General features: G+C 47.0%; 1 protein-coding gene across 2 annotated transcripts in view; it reads left to right on the top strand.

Moving 5' to 3' along the window:
- grid2 (glutamate receptor, ionotropic, delta 2) overlaps positions 1–19274 on the top strand; it is a 393648-nt gene that overhangs the window by 57639 nt on the left and 316735 nt on the right. For both annotated transcript variants that reach the window (XM_076014679.1, XM_076014680.1), the window contains exon 2: positions 13126–13281. In XM_076014679.1, coding sequence (XP_075870794.1) covers positions 13126–13281 — 156 coding nt within the window. The remainder of the gene's footprint in view (positions 1–13125; positions 13282–19274) is intronic.

The following is a 19274-nucleotide window of genomic DNA, read 5'->3' as shown; positions in this document are numbered from 1 at the left end:
ACCATGCAAGCAGCGAGAGCCACAGCTGCATCTTATGTAATCCTGCAGCAGCACACAAGGCCGAGGCTGTTCATTAAGAGGCTGCTTGTGATCCGACCAGTTGCACCTCTGCGTGTTTCATAAGTGGCTCTCTGCTCTTCTATTTTTTTTAATGGGCGTCAACCAAAGCTATGTGGAACCTTTTTTTTTTTATTTCTTTTTAAGAAATTAACATTTATGACACATTTGGCTGTAAAAACTAAAACTAAGAAAAAAAATAAATAAATAAATCAGCCTATTCAGTTAAGGCAGTTTACAAATGCAGCACTTGACTTAATCCACAGAATGAAGTAGTTTGGCAAGCGGAGCCGTGGCACAGCAGCTGAGAGAGGAGTCGTGGCACGCGGTGGGGGAAGGTAGTCGTGCACGTGACAAGCACGCACGCACGCACGCGCGAGCGAAAGAGACAGGTTAGATAAAGAGAGGGAAGAGTGAGGGGGAATAAAAATGAACCAAAGTCAAAGGTCGGGGATAGAAAGAACCGAGTGAAGGAGAGAGGGGTGAGTGTGTCTGACATGAAGCTGTCTGCTCGTGTCTCCGCGGGTCAGGCCTCCTCTCACCCTCCGCCGGGCCGGACTAATGCAAATGGGTGGGTGGGTGGGTGGGTGGGGGCCAGTCCTCATCTGAATTTGTCACTCAGTCCGATGCGCCTCTCCACCACCCGCCCAATGAAACGGCAGATGGGGCAGGAGAGTGTGAAGCAGACGGAATATGGCCAATAAATTCAAAACACGCCGTGCGTTACAATAAAAAAGGCGGCTGAATTGTTGCCGTTAAAGGTCCGGTGTGTAAAATCTGGCTAGATTTATGATTTTTATATTGGCGAAAGCTTAACGTACTGCCCATAAATACATTAATAAAAGTGTATAAGAATATACATAGAGCACTAAGGGTCTTGCTCCTAGCTAGCTGGCGGCTACCTACCTACCTACCTACCTACCTACCTACCCATCCCAGCATCCTCATGCAGGCCTTGCGGTTCTGTCTGTTTTTCTCTCCCCACAATCTCTGTTGACCTATCAGGCGGGTTCACTGTGTGCCTTTTCTCATCACTCCTCATAATGTCAATGCTAACCTGCTGCGGGGAGCGATGAAGCCGGAGCCCGAATGCCAGCACGCATATATGTAACCTATACAGCATATGCTGCTGCAACATGACGGATGTGCAGCCAGCGAATCGTCTGCACCTGTGCGACGCTGTGGGAAAACCCCCCTGCAGGAGCCTTTCCAGCACCCTGTCCAATCTGGGAGTTGTGGCAGTTAGTCGTGGAGGCAGAATGGGCTCCGACCCAGTTCGACCAGTAGCCAGTGGGCACGTGCAGCACAGGGAGCCGCGGCCGGTGTGGCCTCCACGCATCGTGTCCGCCGGACAAAGCGGCTTACCGCTCACAGCCCAGCTGAGCTCCTCGCGTGATGAGCGTATAGCTGCCCCCCCTAAACACAAACCACACGCCTGTTCCAGCCATCCTCAGGGTAGTGCAGTGCACTCGCACACTGTATACACACACACACACACACACACCGCACAAATATTCACTTACACACCTATCCTCCCACAGCTGTGTCCCCCTTGCTCATATAAGTATGCAAACTTACACTCCTCATAAAAAGCAGCTCTGCAAACCAACTTAGAGCCCACACACACACACACACACACACACACACACACACACACACGTGTGCACGCACACACGGCGGTGAAAGTCAAATCATTACAGTAGTGGCAGCACTATTCCACATGAGTACCTTTTGCCATTAAAACACAGAGTGGAACGCTGGGAATGCTGGGAATGAATGCCCGCTGTGCTTCTTTCAGGGACACTTAACACTCGCGCTGTGTTCTGAACAAAAGGCAAAGCAGTGGCGTGAAACGGGAAGCCGCTCCCACGCAAACTAGCCGGCAGCTTCTTTGGCATCGTGAAATGGAGTCGGCCGTCCCCACTGGCGCCAGGAGAGTAGCAGCATGTTATCGGTCGGCAGACTCACATGTGGTTGAAATAAATGTATTGATGCCTCGAGTCGTATTTTCTTTATCATTTCACACATTAAGCTGACAGCTGGCAAACTCAACTGGGATTCGATAGTCAGACCAAGTGCATGGTAAACTATGTGCGTGTTTTCTGGCTTTGTGGATGTGTCACTCTTTGATGCCTGTAGCATCAGGTGAGGCTGGAATGTTAATCATCCTGGGCAAATTGATCAGAGCCGTCTTTCACGCCTTTGTCACTCACTGACCAAATCACATTTCAACACACAAATGGTGCAGGATTATGAGACGGTACAAGGACGTTCAGGAGCTGAAACCCGCTGCCCTCCGCTCGGCGTCCTGGTCCGAACGGACCAAACATTCCGCCGCACTTTCAAACCGTGTCTGACTCATCTGACCGCCGGCGCCAGGCTCGGATCTCTTGGCGAGATAAAGTTCAAGGGAGGATCGTCTGCACAAAATTCGCCGTCACTCCGGCTAATGTGGCAAGAAATTTATCAAAGCCACACAAACAGATTAAATCTGGAAATGACAGAGGACTTTGAGACAGATTGGCAAGGCAGATTGGAATTTCAAATGCAAACCTCCTGGACTAATTAGCGTATGGTGCTTAGCAGATTGCTTTTGGAAATACTCTAATCTCAAAATGAATAAGCCTCCGACGTTATTCTGCCTGTCGATTGTTGCAAAAACATGGTGCTCATGTTCCTCTCTGAACTGCTTTCAGTGGTTATTTTTAATCACGGAGCCGAGTCTCAGAGAGACAAGTGTGTATCAGATTATGTCATAAATTATGAAATGGAGATTTTGAGGATTAGTCTCAATTTCTCCACTAAAGTCTCTCTCTTCTCTACTTGGCAACGGACTGACCCCTCCATATTTCTACTGAACTCCCACACACTTTTTACTTTTTATTTATTTATTTATTTATTTTTTCTTCTCACCCCCACTCTGCTTTCAGACTCTCTGGCTTTCTGTTTGCGTTGCTGTGAGGTGAATGCGACTGCGGTGTTGCATGTGTGGTTTCCTCGGTGGTTACAGCACAGATTACTGGCCTGGAATTGACCTTCCCCTGAATGCTCTACTGGATAATTGGGAATCATTAGCAAGCAGTTTCAGTAATAAAATTGCACGCGGTCTGTGGATGGTCTGGTGGAAAAAAAAAAGCCTCCCTCACTCGTGCAAATGGATTTCAGGAAGTTGAGGCTCCAACGCAGTGCCTTGTCGAAGCCATAATCACACACAGCAGCATTTCAGCGTATGCTCCATGAATAAATAACATCTATAATATTCCGTGGCTGTTGATTTAGTGCATCAGAGAGCATTATGAATATTTTTTTGTCGTACTTACACTGCGTAATGGCCCCATTACGTCTAATTCTCAATGAATTACCTCATAACCTATTATAGGTACCAATTGCATAGAAAGTGTAAGCATTTAATTTAATTAAGTGCGCTTTTCTCAACAGTGTATTGTGTGAATTAATCATGCAGAGTCCGTCTCTTATTTTTTTTCTTTATTTGTTGTTGCCAGAGATCCACTACAGTTATTTTCCTCCCGTCCAAAACGCAACACATTGATTTTTTTTTTTTTTTTTTAAGTTTCTTTAAAAGCAGACCGTCTGCACCTTATTGTTGGTCGGTTGGATGAGTTGTTTGTTATAAAAAGGTCCAAAGTAAATCTAATGTTGGTAATTTTGCTTAGTGCTAATTTTCCATCCAGCCTTCAATTTCTTATTTATTTTAATGCGCTGCAGTCTCGCGTGAGCACTCAACGCTCAACACTAAACCCTCCAACTCACTCCCAAGCCTGGCAATTACACGCCCACCTTCTCAAGAGTATTTGTGAATTATTGTTTTGTTTTTGTTGCTCTTACTCTGGAAAGACTTTCACCACGACCCACCACCCTACTTTCTCTCCTTCGGCTGTTGCTGCGTTAACCATGCCTACAGTCTGTCGCTGATGTTGTGGCGCCACTGATACATTCAGAATACCAACAGACACTCATCCTGCCACCAAGCCAGCAATACATCATCATGGACACCTCTGGCGTTGCTACATACCTTACTGCAGCGATGAATAAAACAACAGCAGCTTCTGTCTTAGCGTGTGTGTGTGTGTGTGTGTGTGTGTGTGTGTGTGTGTGTGTGTGTGTGTGTGTGTGAGCGCGTGAGGGAGAGGCAGACTTCTGCTGACGTTCTCACTTTTCAATGAACTCCTCTGCTTGACAGTGTTGCAGCTTCTGGCCCCCTCTGATGTGAGCGCCTCCACCCGCAATCATGTCTGCATGCATGCATGATAACGAGTATTTAAAAAAAAAAAAAAAAATCCCTGACAGGCTGCCAGCAGCGGCAGTGCGGTAAGCGATGACTGCCAAGAGAAACCTAGAAGCGCCCTGATATCATTCATCTTTAACATGACACAGCATGGACGATCAGAGGGAGGGGAGGAGGTTGATATTCGCCTGATTTGACTGTGATTACTGGGCCACGTTCCCTTAACACCACCAGATACACAAAAACCACCCTATTGTTGAAATACAGCGGCTGCAGTTGGCACAGTAAGAGTGTTAGTAAGAGTGCTACAATATAAAAAAAAAATAATAATAATAATAAGTGCATTCACTTTCGGATCTTGGGGGATAAAATTCCAACTTGGAACTTCCAAAGGAATCTACAGGCATAAAACTATAAATATGTATGTTTTCGAATTCTAGAATTAGACTTAGAAACAGACCTGATTATTGTAGAGTGAGGGACGTCCACATCATGTCCCCTCATGCTCCTCATAACATGGTGAGCATTAGTTACAAACCCATTATTCTCACCTGAGGACCAGAATCAGGATTTTTTTCCCCATTCCCTTTTTTTCCCCCTAGTGTGCCAAGTGTGTGCGCGCGCTACCGAGTACGTGCCTGCCCGGGTGACCCGCAGGATTGCCCAGTGCTAATAGGTTTGCAGATGGAGGAGCTTTATTATGCTCTTTATGACTTTTTAACAGACTTGCTGCTCGCTGCTGGTAATGAGAGAGCGTGCGTGAGAGAGAGTAATGAATACGAGTGAGGTGGATGCACAGAGGGTTTTCCATTTGGCAGTTTGGAAGTTGACCAGAGAGTGGGTGAGGATGGAAAGGTACTGAGGGCAGCAGAGTGAGATGGATGGATGGATGGATGGATGGATGGAGAAAGAGAGGAAGTGGTGCTGGTGAAAAGAAAAATAATAGTGCAACAGAAGCAGTGCTAACTCTGCTGTGCTGTGCGTGGGCGGACAGACTTATTAAACAGGAAAAAAAAATAATGGGGACAATTAGTATGACGCTGATGGAAGAGATTTTTCCAATTTGCATTCTGGTGCAAAACCAATGACGAGTCGGTATTGCTTTATTGATCACAGGTCATTGTTTTTTTTATTACTACTTATTGCCATCATATCCCAGCCTGCTAGCAGGTCAGGGAGATTTATTTATTCAGGAAGTGAACCTCGTGGCCTCTGGTGTTGCTGCGCTTCTCTTGCTTCTGTTACATAGCAGAGCTATGTACAAATCATTTCACTGCTAGATGTTGTTGGCGTGCGCTGCGCCTGCCACCAGAACAAACCTGCTCCTGTGCTGTAGCTCGTGCCAAACCTGTCTGAGCTAGTGAGGATACAAGGTATCAAAAGTAGGTGCCAAAGTTGGTACATCTATGCTGCTCGTGAGACGACGTCCCTCTTCGAATTTCTATGTATGCTTTTGTTTTCCTTTCAGTTGCGATAACCAAGGCCACATGCGCAAGGGGCAACACACTCAGAGGGTATGTGACGTCACTTCCTGTAACGCCACAATGCTTAGTTTTCTTTACAAAGAAGGCAAAATAGTTTGTTGTTTTTCCTGAGGTCTAAGGCATACAGCGTCTTTGGAGTTTACTTCCTGAGGCTAAAAAAGGTTGAGGAGCAAATCAGGAAGGCTGATCGTTGAGGGAAATGATTCAGAACCGGATGATTTGTGCTTGCTCAGAAATGTTTTGCTTGGGCGTTCTCTTCCAACTGACCTGTGCAGACCGGTGGTGGCTTTTGTGAATGTTTCAATACTTTTAGTTAAAAAAAACAACCACATATGTATATACAGATGGCACTCTGTGGCCCAACAGCTGTTGGGGGTTTGCTATAGTTTAAGAGCTGTAGAAAGGGGAGACACGTATTGACCTGCTTCAGCATTGATGAACAGCAAAACCCTCCATAATGTGCAATGTGTGTATAGGGCAAAGAGAGCACAAGAGGGAGCTCAGCCGAATAAAAAAAAGCCAGTGGGTACATGGGAATGGTAGATAAGATTAGATGAAGAGAGCAACAGAGGGGTTTCAGTGGCGGGAGGGCGAGGAGAGATGGAAAAATATATGGGATGGTAAGATAACAATGTTGGATGATTGTGTGGCATGTGTGTACGAGGCGAGAAAGTGTTGAGCGTGCGGTGGAGTCAGAGGACAGGTCTGTGATGGGAGGATAAAGATGAGCAGGGGAGCGAGCCGCAGAGGCAGGCAGCCTGGCTGAGAGGAATTAGACCCAAGGGTTGAGTGAGAGCGGCGGTATCATGGAGGAGGAGGCTTGAAGGGGCAGACACAAAGAGGAGGAGAGTTCAGAAGTTTGGACTTTTCACGATGGGGAGCTCAAAAGAGAATCGGATTTGATAGCGCGCGGGCTTGGAGAGCAGCATGGAAGGAATGGGAAGGGTGGGGGGAAAAATGCTGAGGACGTGCAGTTTGCAAGGGTGGGGGGGGAGGGGGGGGGTGTTTTGCCAAAATCCATGACGTAACAAGACATTGACGACATGAATCTGAAGCCTCTTAGCGGCCCATGGTGCAAAATCCTTCCAAGGGTTCTTGTAGTTAAGCAGAGAGTGACTCAGACAGGTTCTTGCTTTGAAAAAGAGTTCAAATGCATTCACATTAAAAACGACCTAAAACCTAATAATTCAGTCTCATTATTTGAATAGTCTTGGTAACAGGAGACATGAGAAGAAATAGCCTGACTTAGAAGGGAACTGTGCAAAGTCGCTGGTCTGTACTGTGCTGTTTTGCCCGTTGTTTTCGTCTGTAGACTCGAGAGTTTTGTGATGCATTTCCCCTGTTGTTCAAAAACCCAACCCATTCACTTTGTGCCTTCGCAGCATTGGCTGGTCCCAGCGGCTCGCTGCTGGGGGTGTGTTTCTCGTGAGCCAGATGTTGGCCAGGAGTTGGTATGAGGGGTCTGAAAAGAGCCTCATTCTCCCCATAGCACATCATTTGGACTGTCACAACATCTACGGAGCTGTGTGATTTTGGTGACAATGTCACATGGTTTCTCTTTACCCAGTGAATCGAAATTAAACACCGAAATTCGTGCCGATGCAGCTGGAAATGGGGATGGGGCTGCTGTGGTAAAATCTGCTGTTGCCAGGCATTAGTCTGCGCCTGTCGTCCCACCCCTTGGGGTGTATTTCCTGACAGGATGTAGGGTAAGCGAGTCGCCCCGGGGTATCGAGTCCGTTTTTGTCATTGCCAGATAATGACAATGGAATCTAATGCAAAAGAGAACAAAGCTGGAAACGATTGTTTGGGAAAATGGCTAATTTGATTTTAATGCCATCAAAATTCAAAAAGCGATGCAGATTTATTATTTTTTTTAATGGCCCTTAATGAAATCTGCCCCTGTCGCTCCCACTCCGACCTGCACATTTGTACACACTGCAGCCTTCAAGATACCAAAGTCCCCCGCGGCCCTCCAAGACAGGCCAGGGGTTCTTAGATTAAATGTCAGGGGGGGCGTCAGCCTGAACACAGGAGGGGGAGAGGGACTTTGGTTGCAGAGGATGAGGGCAGAGAGCAGGAACAACTCACGCTCGGAAAAATAAATAAAAAAAAACTCTGAAAATGCTGCACAAAAGGGTGACAGAGGAGGGTGGAGCAAACGGAGGATGAAACAAATTGAAGGAGGTGTGAAGAATTAAAAGGGCGAGTTCAAGATAAATGAGAAGAATTAATAGAAGCGTGGCCGGGCTCAAAGCACAAGAGCACAACGGGCGCGTATGAGGGAGGGGAGGGTCTCAGAATGGAATGAGTGGATGGACGGATAAAGAAAGGAATCAGTCAGGATGAAGGTCAGGAGTGGGAGTGGGGTCAACAGCAAGACGGATGAGAGTGAGGGAGCGTAGACGCTGACGAAGACAAAGGGGTTGTTTAATTACCGCAAAGGTAATTTTCTTTGATTTTGTTTCGTCCCACGTACACTGTACAAAGCTATCGGCCCCATAGATCAATCCCTCATTCCTTCACTCCGGATTAGATAAAATTGAAGGGCTGGCTGGCAGCCACCAGTCTCACTGCTTTTTACGATCGCCGGTAGGCCCGGGAGGGGCGGCGCTGAGTCAGCTGTGGTCTGTAAACAGGCTGGAGTCCCCGCCAAAACCGGCCAAGAGGTGACACTCAGGAGCAGGAAGGAAAGAAAAAAATATGATGTCAGCTTTCTACCCTTGAAATTACTTTATGATGTCTGCATGTGAACCATACACAATGACAGGCGTAAATCTTCTTGTGGCGAATTATGAAACCAGGAGCCGTACACTATCACAATGGCTGAAACCCGACGGTGTGCCACGACCTTCATTCTTTGCCATTTCAAAGTCTTCGCCATCTTACATTCAGGGTCAGACCCGAACTTGAACCACGCACCCGTGCCTTGAAACAAATCCCAGTCTGGTGTCCGGGGCAGATCTTGGCCGCTTTGCCGTGCATCATTGTGAGTTGGTGCCACAGGTTATTGAATGAAAACACAAGCAAATCCTCCATCAGGCCGGGTGGATTTTTAATCTAAATTGGAGCCAGCGAAAGATCGGAAGGAAAAGGACTAAAATCCGACTCCTGACGCCAGGTTTGGAAGGGAGAAGATCATCACGTGGCAGCATGCGGGATGACCTTTGGAAGAGACCACTGACCTTGGCACAGCGGTATGTGACCGTGTCAAAGGGCTGCAGGTGCTGCTGAGCTGCGGCTGCAGATTCCACCGGCTGCTCGCCTCCACGCAGGACTCAGCAAATTGATCCGTGCGGCTACGCGCGGTATAGCGGGAGGGAATTTTTTCATGCGCAAATTGCGTTACCTGGTTACCGGGGAGATTGAACCATTAATACACCGACGGATTAAACTGAAATCTCTGGCTTTTCCTCGCCACCGACACGGACACCTGCGCCAGGCGAGATGTATGCGTAACCCTGCATCCCTTAACCAGAGAGATCCAATTTACAGATCTCCCATCGAGAGAAGCTGAGCGGCACAACCCCGTTGTCAAGGCAGCAATGCGGAAAACTGGGTCTCCCTGGTTTGCCATTTAAAAGTGCCTCGCATTCAAATGGATGCAAAGCGGCACCTGGAAAACAAAGCAAGCCAAAGGTCACGCCTTCCAATTTGGAGCCCACCACTGAGCAGCGGATGTAGGCTTCTGAAGACACGGAGGCAGGGTCCGGCCTCAGGGAAACGCCTAAAACACACAGTGTTCCCCTTGTCGACGTCCCGCTTGAGTTTCGCAGACTGGGCTCAAGCCCACGTCCCGTTATTTACTGCCCTTAATACACACTGGCCAAGCCGCTTGTGTGCGGGTCTTGCAAGAGACCGTAAAATATGGACTGGAGCTGCCTTCATCCCCTTCTCCCCTGTTCACCATTAATTCTCTGTCCACCTTCACCACACGCACGCACACACCCGCTCATAATTCCACGCTCTCCTAAATGTCGGAGAACCCTCCCTCCCCCGCTTCTCTCGTTGCCGCTGCGAACAACCCTCTCCGCTGTGTGTTTTCAAGCCGTGTGCGTGCTTGGCAGGCATCCGGCACCACAACGACGACAGCCTCGGCACTTCGTCGCCGACGAGTATTTTTCTGACCGCGCCACGTGTAAATGTCAGCTAGGCGTCGTCCACGTCGGTGTGTTTTGCGCCGATCATCTGATCAGCGTGTCTGGAATCCACGGTTAAAGCCACGGGGGCGGCCAACAGCGATGGAGAGCAGTGCAGCTGCTGAGTAAAAGTGCCAGGTGCCGAGCCGGCGTCAGATGGCGAGGCGCTGTTTGTATGCAGATGACCACTTCAGATATGTCCGACCATTAAGTTCAACCTGCTGAAAAAAAAAAGGGAGAAACAAGAGAAAGCCGGTCAACACCTTGTGTGTTCCGACCTCCTCCGCACACGTTGCACTGCTCCAATAACACCTAATCATTCCCAGTATCAACTCGTTCCATCACCCAGCTGAATGAGTATCTGGGAAGGCTGCTGGCTTATTAACGGGGTTGTTATACAGTGCGGCAGCAGCATAATAACCCTGGCTTCAGATGATGTGCCACCCTAGATTTCGGTTTTAATTGAACAAGGAAATTGAGCTGTGTTTTCGCATGCTTGATATTGGGCCCTTTGTCTTCTTGAACGCCATTATCTGATTTTTAATAGTATTTGGACAGTTAGGCTGATTCAATTGAATTAAATTAAAACAACAGAAAAAAAAAATTCACAATGCTGTTACATGCTGAGACATTTTGGTTGGAAGCTGGCTGACCAAATAAATTCAGCTCGTTGTTATTACCGGAACTCATTTATTTTTTTGTTCGGTGCTAATTTCTCTTTATTAGTTATTCACCGTTAGGAAAAACATAGGACAGAAATGATTTCAAAGAAAGAATTACAAAAGCCGTATTGAAAGAAAAAAGACCCAAAGCGTTAGGGAGTCCTTCCTATTCTGGGTTTAGATCAGGAGTGACAATGTTTTCAAAGACAACACGTTTTGCAATGTAAAATACAAAAGTTCTTGTTTCACAGAAGAGGAAGAAGTCATACTTGGCAACATAATGAAATACAGTTGCCAAGTTGTCACTTTGCTTCACAAACTGCTATCCACAAATAACAAATAAGATACCAAGCTACCCGTCTCCCCCCTTTGTCTTTGTTTGTCTTTAGCAAGTTCTTCAGCTTTGTCAGAAAGGGTCGTTTGAAGTGAGATTCTGGGCAGCGGTCTCAGGAACCCAACGTTGTCCTCCTGTGTCATCTGCAGCTGATTGGAGCCCCATTCATAATTTATCTCTAATAGAATAGCTAATGAGTCCTTGTGTTTCACTCTTTATCGCTTTCTCCAGGCCTGTTTGTCCCAGCTCGTCTGTACTGCATGATTTATAAAACCAACCAAGAATCAATCACTAGGAGGGTATTTACTCTTGCAGAACTGCAGCGGGTCAAATTATTGTGGAGCATACTTGATGAAGAGTTGTGTTGTCGCCAGCTGCCATCGACCGGCACATAGGTTTTATGTTTATATCAACGGATCCCGTATGAGAAGAACAAAGATAGCCTGCCAAGTAAAGCAGTAGATTGTTGCTTTTATTAGAAATTCAATTACTTGGATGAAGCAACATACATAATGACTTTTTGATTTCCTTTTAAACATTTTCATTCACGTTTTACAATGATTTTCATAGCTTCACACACACACACACACACACACACACACACACACACACACACACACACACACACACACACACATCCATCATCATCATCACATGACGTCTAGCAGCTAATGACTACAAGCTTGTTGTCCTTCAGCCTCTCAACCTGATGCTAAATGACAAGGTGTTCCATGATGATCGATGACGACGGTGATAGCGGGGGTGGGGGGGTTGTCCCAGTTCTTGAAATGTAACATGTGGCGCTGTATAGCGTGTTCGCGATTCAGACAGTGCCAAGTCTTGATTGCGTCTGTCAACCCGACCCAACTGCTCCACCTGCGTCTGAGAGAGTTCTGATCTCTGCCAGAAGGTCACAGTATGCAGCAACAGTAGAACGGTTGGTCCTCAGGCCAAAGTGCGCTTGATAAAATGGATTGTGACTGAGTTGGACTGGCAGTGAGCTGACGCGCAATCGCTTCGTCGGTGAGTTTAGACGAGGTAGGAAGTGCAGTGATATGCCCCCTCCTAAAATAATGACTGATGCGAGCATTGCTCATATCATTAGAAAATAAGAACAAATCCCCCGGTGCAATAAATGTGTTGTTTTTTTTTCTTCAGAAGCAAATGGAAAATGTCCCATTTTCACGATTGTTGCCTGCACGAGTTGCCTCAAAGTCCCCCATTTTGTCGAGGCAACGCAGCACGACGCAAAGCAGCGTGATGCCTGTCGGTACAGGAGTGGAGCCTTTGCTGTATTAGTGGCCGACTCATTGAACTATACCAGAGCAATTTACAGCAACAGTCTCGGTGCGGCACAAAACAGCCTTCAGCCAGTGTAGCCTGTCTGGTTATTAATGGAATCCACAACCTGCCTCACCCTCACACACACACGCACACACACACACGCACACACGCACACACGGACTATTTTTCCTGGTCAGTGCAATGCAGTTAGCTGTGCTTCAGTTTGCGAGTGTACACAATAGTCCTTATCGATTGAGAGGAGAAACAGAACGGGGCGGAGGACAGAAACTGATAACGACCCCACGGTTGTCTGTGTTTGAGCAACAGAGGCACGGTCGCGAGCGCCCAATTGACGCCACGCGTCGCCACCGTCCGTTCGCCTCGCCGTCGCCGCAAGCTGACGTTCAGCTGCGTGGCAAATTCATCCGGATTTTGGGGAATCTTAATCTGTCAGGTGGAGATCGATAGCGACGCTCAGCCCTGCTCATCCCTCCTCTTCCCCCTTTGTGCGGCAACAACTTGGGCTGACTCGGCACGCTCTTGGGCCGTGTTTGACCTCAGACTGAACATTGTTGTCGACAACTTCCTGCACAGGAGCTGAATTTATAGCACCAAACAAATGGACGAATAAGACCAAATCTGGCTTTCCTGTGCAGTGTTTATTCCCAGAGTGGTGGGATCTGTCCCAAAGCCCAGAGGAACGCTGCAGTGCTCATGTAAACGGACAGATCGGTCAGTTGCAAAGAAGTCTCAATAATGTATCTTTTAATGCTGTGGTCCCACGTTAGCCAGGAAAATGATCTACTTTAGGTTACGTTTGATGGAGTTGAGCGTGAACTTTAAAAATACCAGCGTTATCTCTGTTCACTCCCAAAGAAAAAGCACTCAAAGACCTTTCCCTCCTGTCTCTTGACGCTAGGCGCCATCTTCGATGAGTCGGCGCGGAAAGACGACGAGGTGTTCCGTATGGCGGTGGCAGACCTCAACTTGAACAACGAGATCCTGGAGACGGAGAAGATCACCATCTCCGTCGAATTTGTTGACGGCAACAACCCCTTCCAGGCTGTCCAAGAAGGTAGGACAACATATTACCATGCTTACGTTTGCAGTGCAATGTGGTTTAGCTGTGTGCTTCAGGACCATATGAGCTTTCTAAAGCCTTGGCAGCGTCCAGAGTTTCCAATCCAGAGCTTTTTGTTTCTTTGCAGCTAACTCAAACTCAAATTAGGAGGGTAGAAAATGTAGTAGTTAGCATTAAGATGTAGCGTCCACTTATCAAAAGAGGATTTATTTTTATGATAGTCAATACATTCATTTCATTCAAATCAGACCTCAGGGGTTGGATTTGCCTGAAGCAGCTTGCGAAGCACCACTGTTACGGCTGCTCAGAATGAGCTTTCTGAACGTCCACTGCTGACAGCTCAGATGCCACACATTTAAAGATCCACTGTTATACCAAAGGATAGTTGGAAGTAGACATGAAACTAACTGCTGTAACCCACACAGCATCAAACAGTTGCCACAGAGTCAGCGCCTGGCTCTCATATACCCAGGGTTTTCATGCATGACTTGAGTGCACTCCAAGTGAAACGGCATCGCACAGTCAGCTGGGGACGAGTACATTGTCATACTTTAATTCCTCTCCAGTCTGTTGGTGTTGACACAGGCAGCCGCCGCTTTTATGCAAATCTGGCGAGCAAAGATTTTGCTGTGCCACGTTGTGATTCACTTTGGCATGCAAATACTACATGTCCTTATTTATACAGCGCAACTTCCATCCCCCCGCTTACGCAGATGTCAAACATTCAAGTCAAGTCAAAGCTGATCGATTGAATTCTTACATTATGACCTGACTGATCAATAAGATTTTATTTTCAAACTCTATTGAGTACGCCAAATATACATTTCTTTACAAATACAAAGTTTTTTTTGTTGCAACGCGTTATTTCCAACTTTGTGATCAAAAACAAATTGAAAAAACGATTAATAAAGTTGAGACCGTGTCTGTTTGAAACTGTATGCTGATTCAATTTCACAGGATTTATGAAAAACATGCAAATATCATTAACTGAGAAACGGGGACAGGTGCGTGGGTGGTGCACAAGCATGCACTCACTCACACACACAGATCATCATCAGCGTACACAGAATGCACTCTGGCATTTAGACAGAACCTCACAACCTGAGAGCTGCACAAATAGGCTGGGCGACATCAACAAGGTTCCAATTTACAAGTCTTTGAAGCCACTTTCCATAGAATCGAAAGGAAACGTTGCAGAAAACAAAACATTTTTTCCTCTAGACTTCTCTTTCTTAAATAATGCATATCTAATGGGAGCCCTGAGAAATATGTGCGTTCCATTTCAAACTGGATGTTAAACGTTGAGCCGGACGAGTGTTTGCATCGCCTGCACGGTACGGTAAAAGAAAAACGGTACTTTCAACATTCGAGGGGCGGCAGCCCTGTTATTTATTCTCTTTAAACCTTGCAATTATAAAAAAACTTGCAAGTCATATTTACCGGAATCGTTCCTGATTGATGCATAAACGGCTTCAAGCTGAGCAGATAATCACGCAGACCCGGAGTTTTTCCCATCTAGAGGCTTCTCTCTGCTGGTGGACATGAGGAGAGATGAACTCGGCACCACCCACATGAACGTGAGCATTACATAACATGCCAGCGGGCTTTCAAACCGGCCGGTGGAGGGGGGGGAGGGGTGTGTGTGTGAGAAGCGGAAAGCGCAGCTGCCCTTTGCCCACGTGCATTTTGTGTGAGTCTCTGGAACAGCCGTCGCTTTTGCAGTAAATAATACAACAGAGGGCAGAGTGTGACAGACGCGATGCCTTGAATGGGAGCCATGCAGCAATATATCAACCATCTCGGATACGTACACCTCCTTCCACATTAAATCTGTCAGATAAGAGGGGCGGGGGGGGGGGACACTTTTGCGGCACTACACATATTTTGACGTGACTGGACTTGGATTAGTCTGAGGCAGCTTGCGCGCACCGTTTAACCTAAGCCCGCTCTCACGGCACACGTTTGCATTATTCATTGCAACGCGGCATCCTGTGCTGCAAAGCGGATAAAGGAGAATTGTGCCACAGTCAGATAAGCCGCACTGAATATCCCATTACGGTTAATCAACGGGGCAAACTGTGAAAGGAGGCGCAATCACAACACCATCAGAGACACTTTTCGTCCTCGATTGTTGCATTCGGAACATTTCACGCGCCATCCTGGGCGACAGACAAGTTTCATCGACTTGCGGTTAATCCTCGGATTTAAACTGGCTGTGCTCGCGATCAGAAAAGACCAGGGCCTCTTATGTAGGAAGACTTGGGTGGATTTCATACTGAAACCTTGTTCAGCGTTCACGTCCAGAAAACTACGTTCAAATCCGGATGTTCAAAACTTTGCGAAGGCACGGATCGAAGCACGTTTCCTTTGGACATCCCGATTATCGTGGATGCAGATCTATAGAAATGATGCATGCAGGTTGGAATTTTCTTTCATTTCCGGATCGGAAAGAAACGTGAAAAGAATCTGCTTTTTCGGCACCGTCTCTCCGGAGTAAATGGTAAAAGAAAGACGAGTGTGTGGGAGGATCAGAGGCTTCAAAGGTTAGCCACGGTCACTTGATGGCCATTTAGCCTCTTCGAATCAACATTATGTGCAAAATGTATTTTTGCAGCATAAAGGGCAGCAGTGCAGTCGGGAAAGTCAAGTCACTAAAACATCACCTGCGTCTATCAAAGACCTTGAGATGCTTAACACCCAGAGAGCATGAGGCTAGTTGGAAGACCCTGAATCTGCAGGTTGACCTATAAAGGATGCCTTGTTTTAAACCACAGGAAAATAAAGACAGTGTAAAGACAGGAGGCACACGTGGTCAGTGCGCGTCAATGGATTAATATCAGGACAATTAATTCACTTTTTTCCCTAACCAAGGGGCCAACCATCACGCACCAATGCCAGCTTTCTGGTAGCCGGTTTCCCGCTATGCTCTCGATCAAAGTGGATGATTTGTGCGTCGAGCCAGGCCATTTCACCACAATGTTATTAATCAGCGTCGCAGATTATCTGTACAGTGATTGAATGAAAAAGATTATGGTTGGCTTAAACATACTCATCGTGTGATGGCGCCATTACGGCAACGTATGCACTCTCATTGCTCTCGTTACAAACTGCGCTTTAAAGGGCGCTTTAAAAGAAACTGTTACAATGCTGAACCCTATCGTCAAACGATCGAATCATCGTCAAATAATGACGTTCATACGTGAGCCCTGAAAATTGTTGGCCATGGTTCTAAACGCTCTGTTCACAGAGATTTTTTCAACGCTGGGAACGCAATGACGTCATTGCGTTCCGGATCTCCTTTCATGGCCAAGCTCAGACACCCTCTCGGACTGGTTCCGCCCTCCCCCGCTCTGCCCCGGAAGTGATGTCGCAATGCGCTGCTCCAAGAAAATGTTTTTTTTGGTGTCAGGGAAATTAAAAAATATAAAATTAAACATACAGAGACTACCGAGGCACCAAGGACCAGAACCGTCGGAGTGGAACGAACAGAGAAAATGTTGGAGGTTTGTTCAGCCTGATGCGGATGCGGTGGAACAGCGGTCTGCAGCCAGACCCCTCTCGTCCGGTCGGCAACGGGAGTGAGACGGGCTCGACTCGGCCCCCTGGTGGACGGCGAGAGAATAGTCAGCCACGGCAATATTTGAAAACATGTGTGAGGACTGTGAGTGTACTGAGACCTCAAGCAACATTAGTTTTAAGACTACTTGCAACGCACAACCGCTGAATCGTGTTGATGAACTGTTAGCCACCACTGCTAACTCCGTGCTCTGCTTGTTATGTGCGTTGTGTTCGCTGGCAGCCAAACTGAAGAGGCAGCGATTTTGACTCGAAGGTTTCACTCCTTATAGCGATGCATACATGGGTTGTATAGAGCTCTTCCTGCTTTGTGCTTGGTGTGGACGTAAGTTGTGCAGATATTCTTGTCTAATAATAAACGACTCTATGACTGAAGTGATCGTTTCAGCGTAGATATTTTCTCTGCTAGGACAGTGTTTTGATACAAGTCAACAGTGTGAAACCAAATCATTCTCAGCCCTGTTAAAATGTCTCACAAAAATACAAAACAAAAACACGGTCAGTACACAAAGTAAAATATATTTCCAGGGACACGGAAGGCACAAAAAAGGTGAGGCTCAGCAGCGATGAAGAGTGTGACCAATCACAGCGGAGTGGGCCGGGCGGGGGCGTACACCAGCAAGGCTGGGGGTGGAGTGAAGTAAAACGAGGAAACGAGCCACGAGATACGCAAATCTAAAAAGCTTTCAGCGCGGAAAATCATGTGTTGCTGCTGTGGAGGGGCCAGACATCAAATACTAAAGCCCAGAAATTAGTATAATAGGTGACCTTTAACGTCGCCCTTATCATACTTGATATAACCTGGTTGACATATAGATGATTCCGCCCCACACAGCTGGCATCAATCTGTCGGCCAGCTCTCTTTGGAAGGTCCCTTGTTGCCAGGAACCCCAGCATGGTCGGCACCTGCACAAGCATGGGCGACGCATGGTTCCTTGTCATATGGCGCTCTAATAAGGGCTGCAGCTCAGCACACAGTTCAAAACGAGCCGCCCCGGGAACCTGAAGCGGATCAGGAGCTAGTCATAGTCATTAACCAGGAGGCCCTGACAGCCTCCTCTAATTCCTTCCCGTCGAACAGCTCAATGCGCCACGTCCATGAGTAGAAATATGCGGATGTCACAAGCGTGCTCTCAAATAGAACATCCGTAAATTGGACTCAGTGAGAGGGGGAAGATAAAAAAAACACGGCTTCTCATTAAGCAGACGCGGCTCAGCGTTGCAGTCCATTTGTATAGTTTTCTTTGAATGTATAACATGCTGAGCATACAGCAGCCTTTTGTTTAAACCATCCTGGGGCTTGTTTTGAATTATGAATTAAAAGTGGGTATTTTTCTACAAAGGTTATGTTGTTCTAAACAAAGCAACAGACAGAAGCAAAAAAAAAAAAAAAAAAGGCATTCATAATACAGAGCCATTTCTTTGTGGAAAATACTTACACGTAGCTAAAGTATTGGAGTATTATGTATGACCAATTTAAAAGTGACTGATGATACAAACATTATAAAACAAAGTTTTACTGACTAAGGTGGGTCACCACTTTATTCTCATGAGCTAAGACACGTTGGTCAAAAATACCCCCCCGCCCACCCACACACACACACACACAGAAAGGAAGCAATATGTGCTGTGCATTGAAGGGACTCTAGTTGAATTGTGGAAGTTGCTTAACCTTCTGCACTACAAGAGTCCCACTGACCGAGTTCAGATTTGTCTGCATTGGTGGCAGAGTCGTCACATGACCCTGTCCCCGCCTGCTGCTGGAGGAGGCCGGCTGATGAATTGATTGCCTGTCTCCTCATCTGCCTGCTTATCTTTAGATTTGTCCAGCTGACTTGCAGCCTTGGTGGCTTTGCGATACAACATCCACCGTGGCTCCAGTTGACTTAGCAGGCCACCTTTTTTTTTTTTACAAACGTTTAGCTGTTAGCTAAAATTGTAGTTAAAAAAAAACAAAAAAAAAACAAGCGTGTCATTGATATTGGAAAAACATGAAAATAAACTCTCAGAGGTTCTTTAAATCAGTAAGGTATTGGCTCCTACTGGAAAGCCTCCTACTTGTAAACAGGCAGACTCCCGCTGTGGTTTGTCGTGTGATTAACAGCAGGGCGATGGACGTCTCTGCACTGCGGCAGGCGGAAGCGCACAGGTTGGAATTGGCGCCCCGCTTTCGTTCAGTTTGTCCCGGCAATCTACATGCAATTAGCACCGCGTTTACCGAGGCAGAAGGTCATCACGGAGTCGGCGGAGGAGAGCAGCTCAGTCGGCGCGGTTCAGAGGTGGGATTAGTCGCCGATGGCAAAGCTTCAAAAAAGTAAAGCGTGAGGTTAGAGATGCCGCGTGGCATTACGGAGCAATTAATTAGGCCGACGTGCTCCCGGAAAGGCGGGGTGGTGGTTACCATCTGACGG

Source organism: Nelusetta ayraudi, unplaced genomic scaffold (assembly GCF_046127955.1).
Source record: "Nelusetta ayraudi isolate G7.1 ecotype Tasmania unplaced genomic scaffold, CSIRO-AGI_Nayr_v1 ptg000170l, whole genome shotgun sequence".
NCBI lineage: Eukaryota > Metazoa > Chordata > Actinopteri > Tetraodontiformes > Monacanthidae > Nelusetta > Nelusetta ayraudi.
The sequence above is the reverse complement of the archived record's forward strand: the minus strand, read 5'-3'. Positions and strand labels throughout refer to the sequence as shown.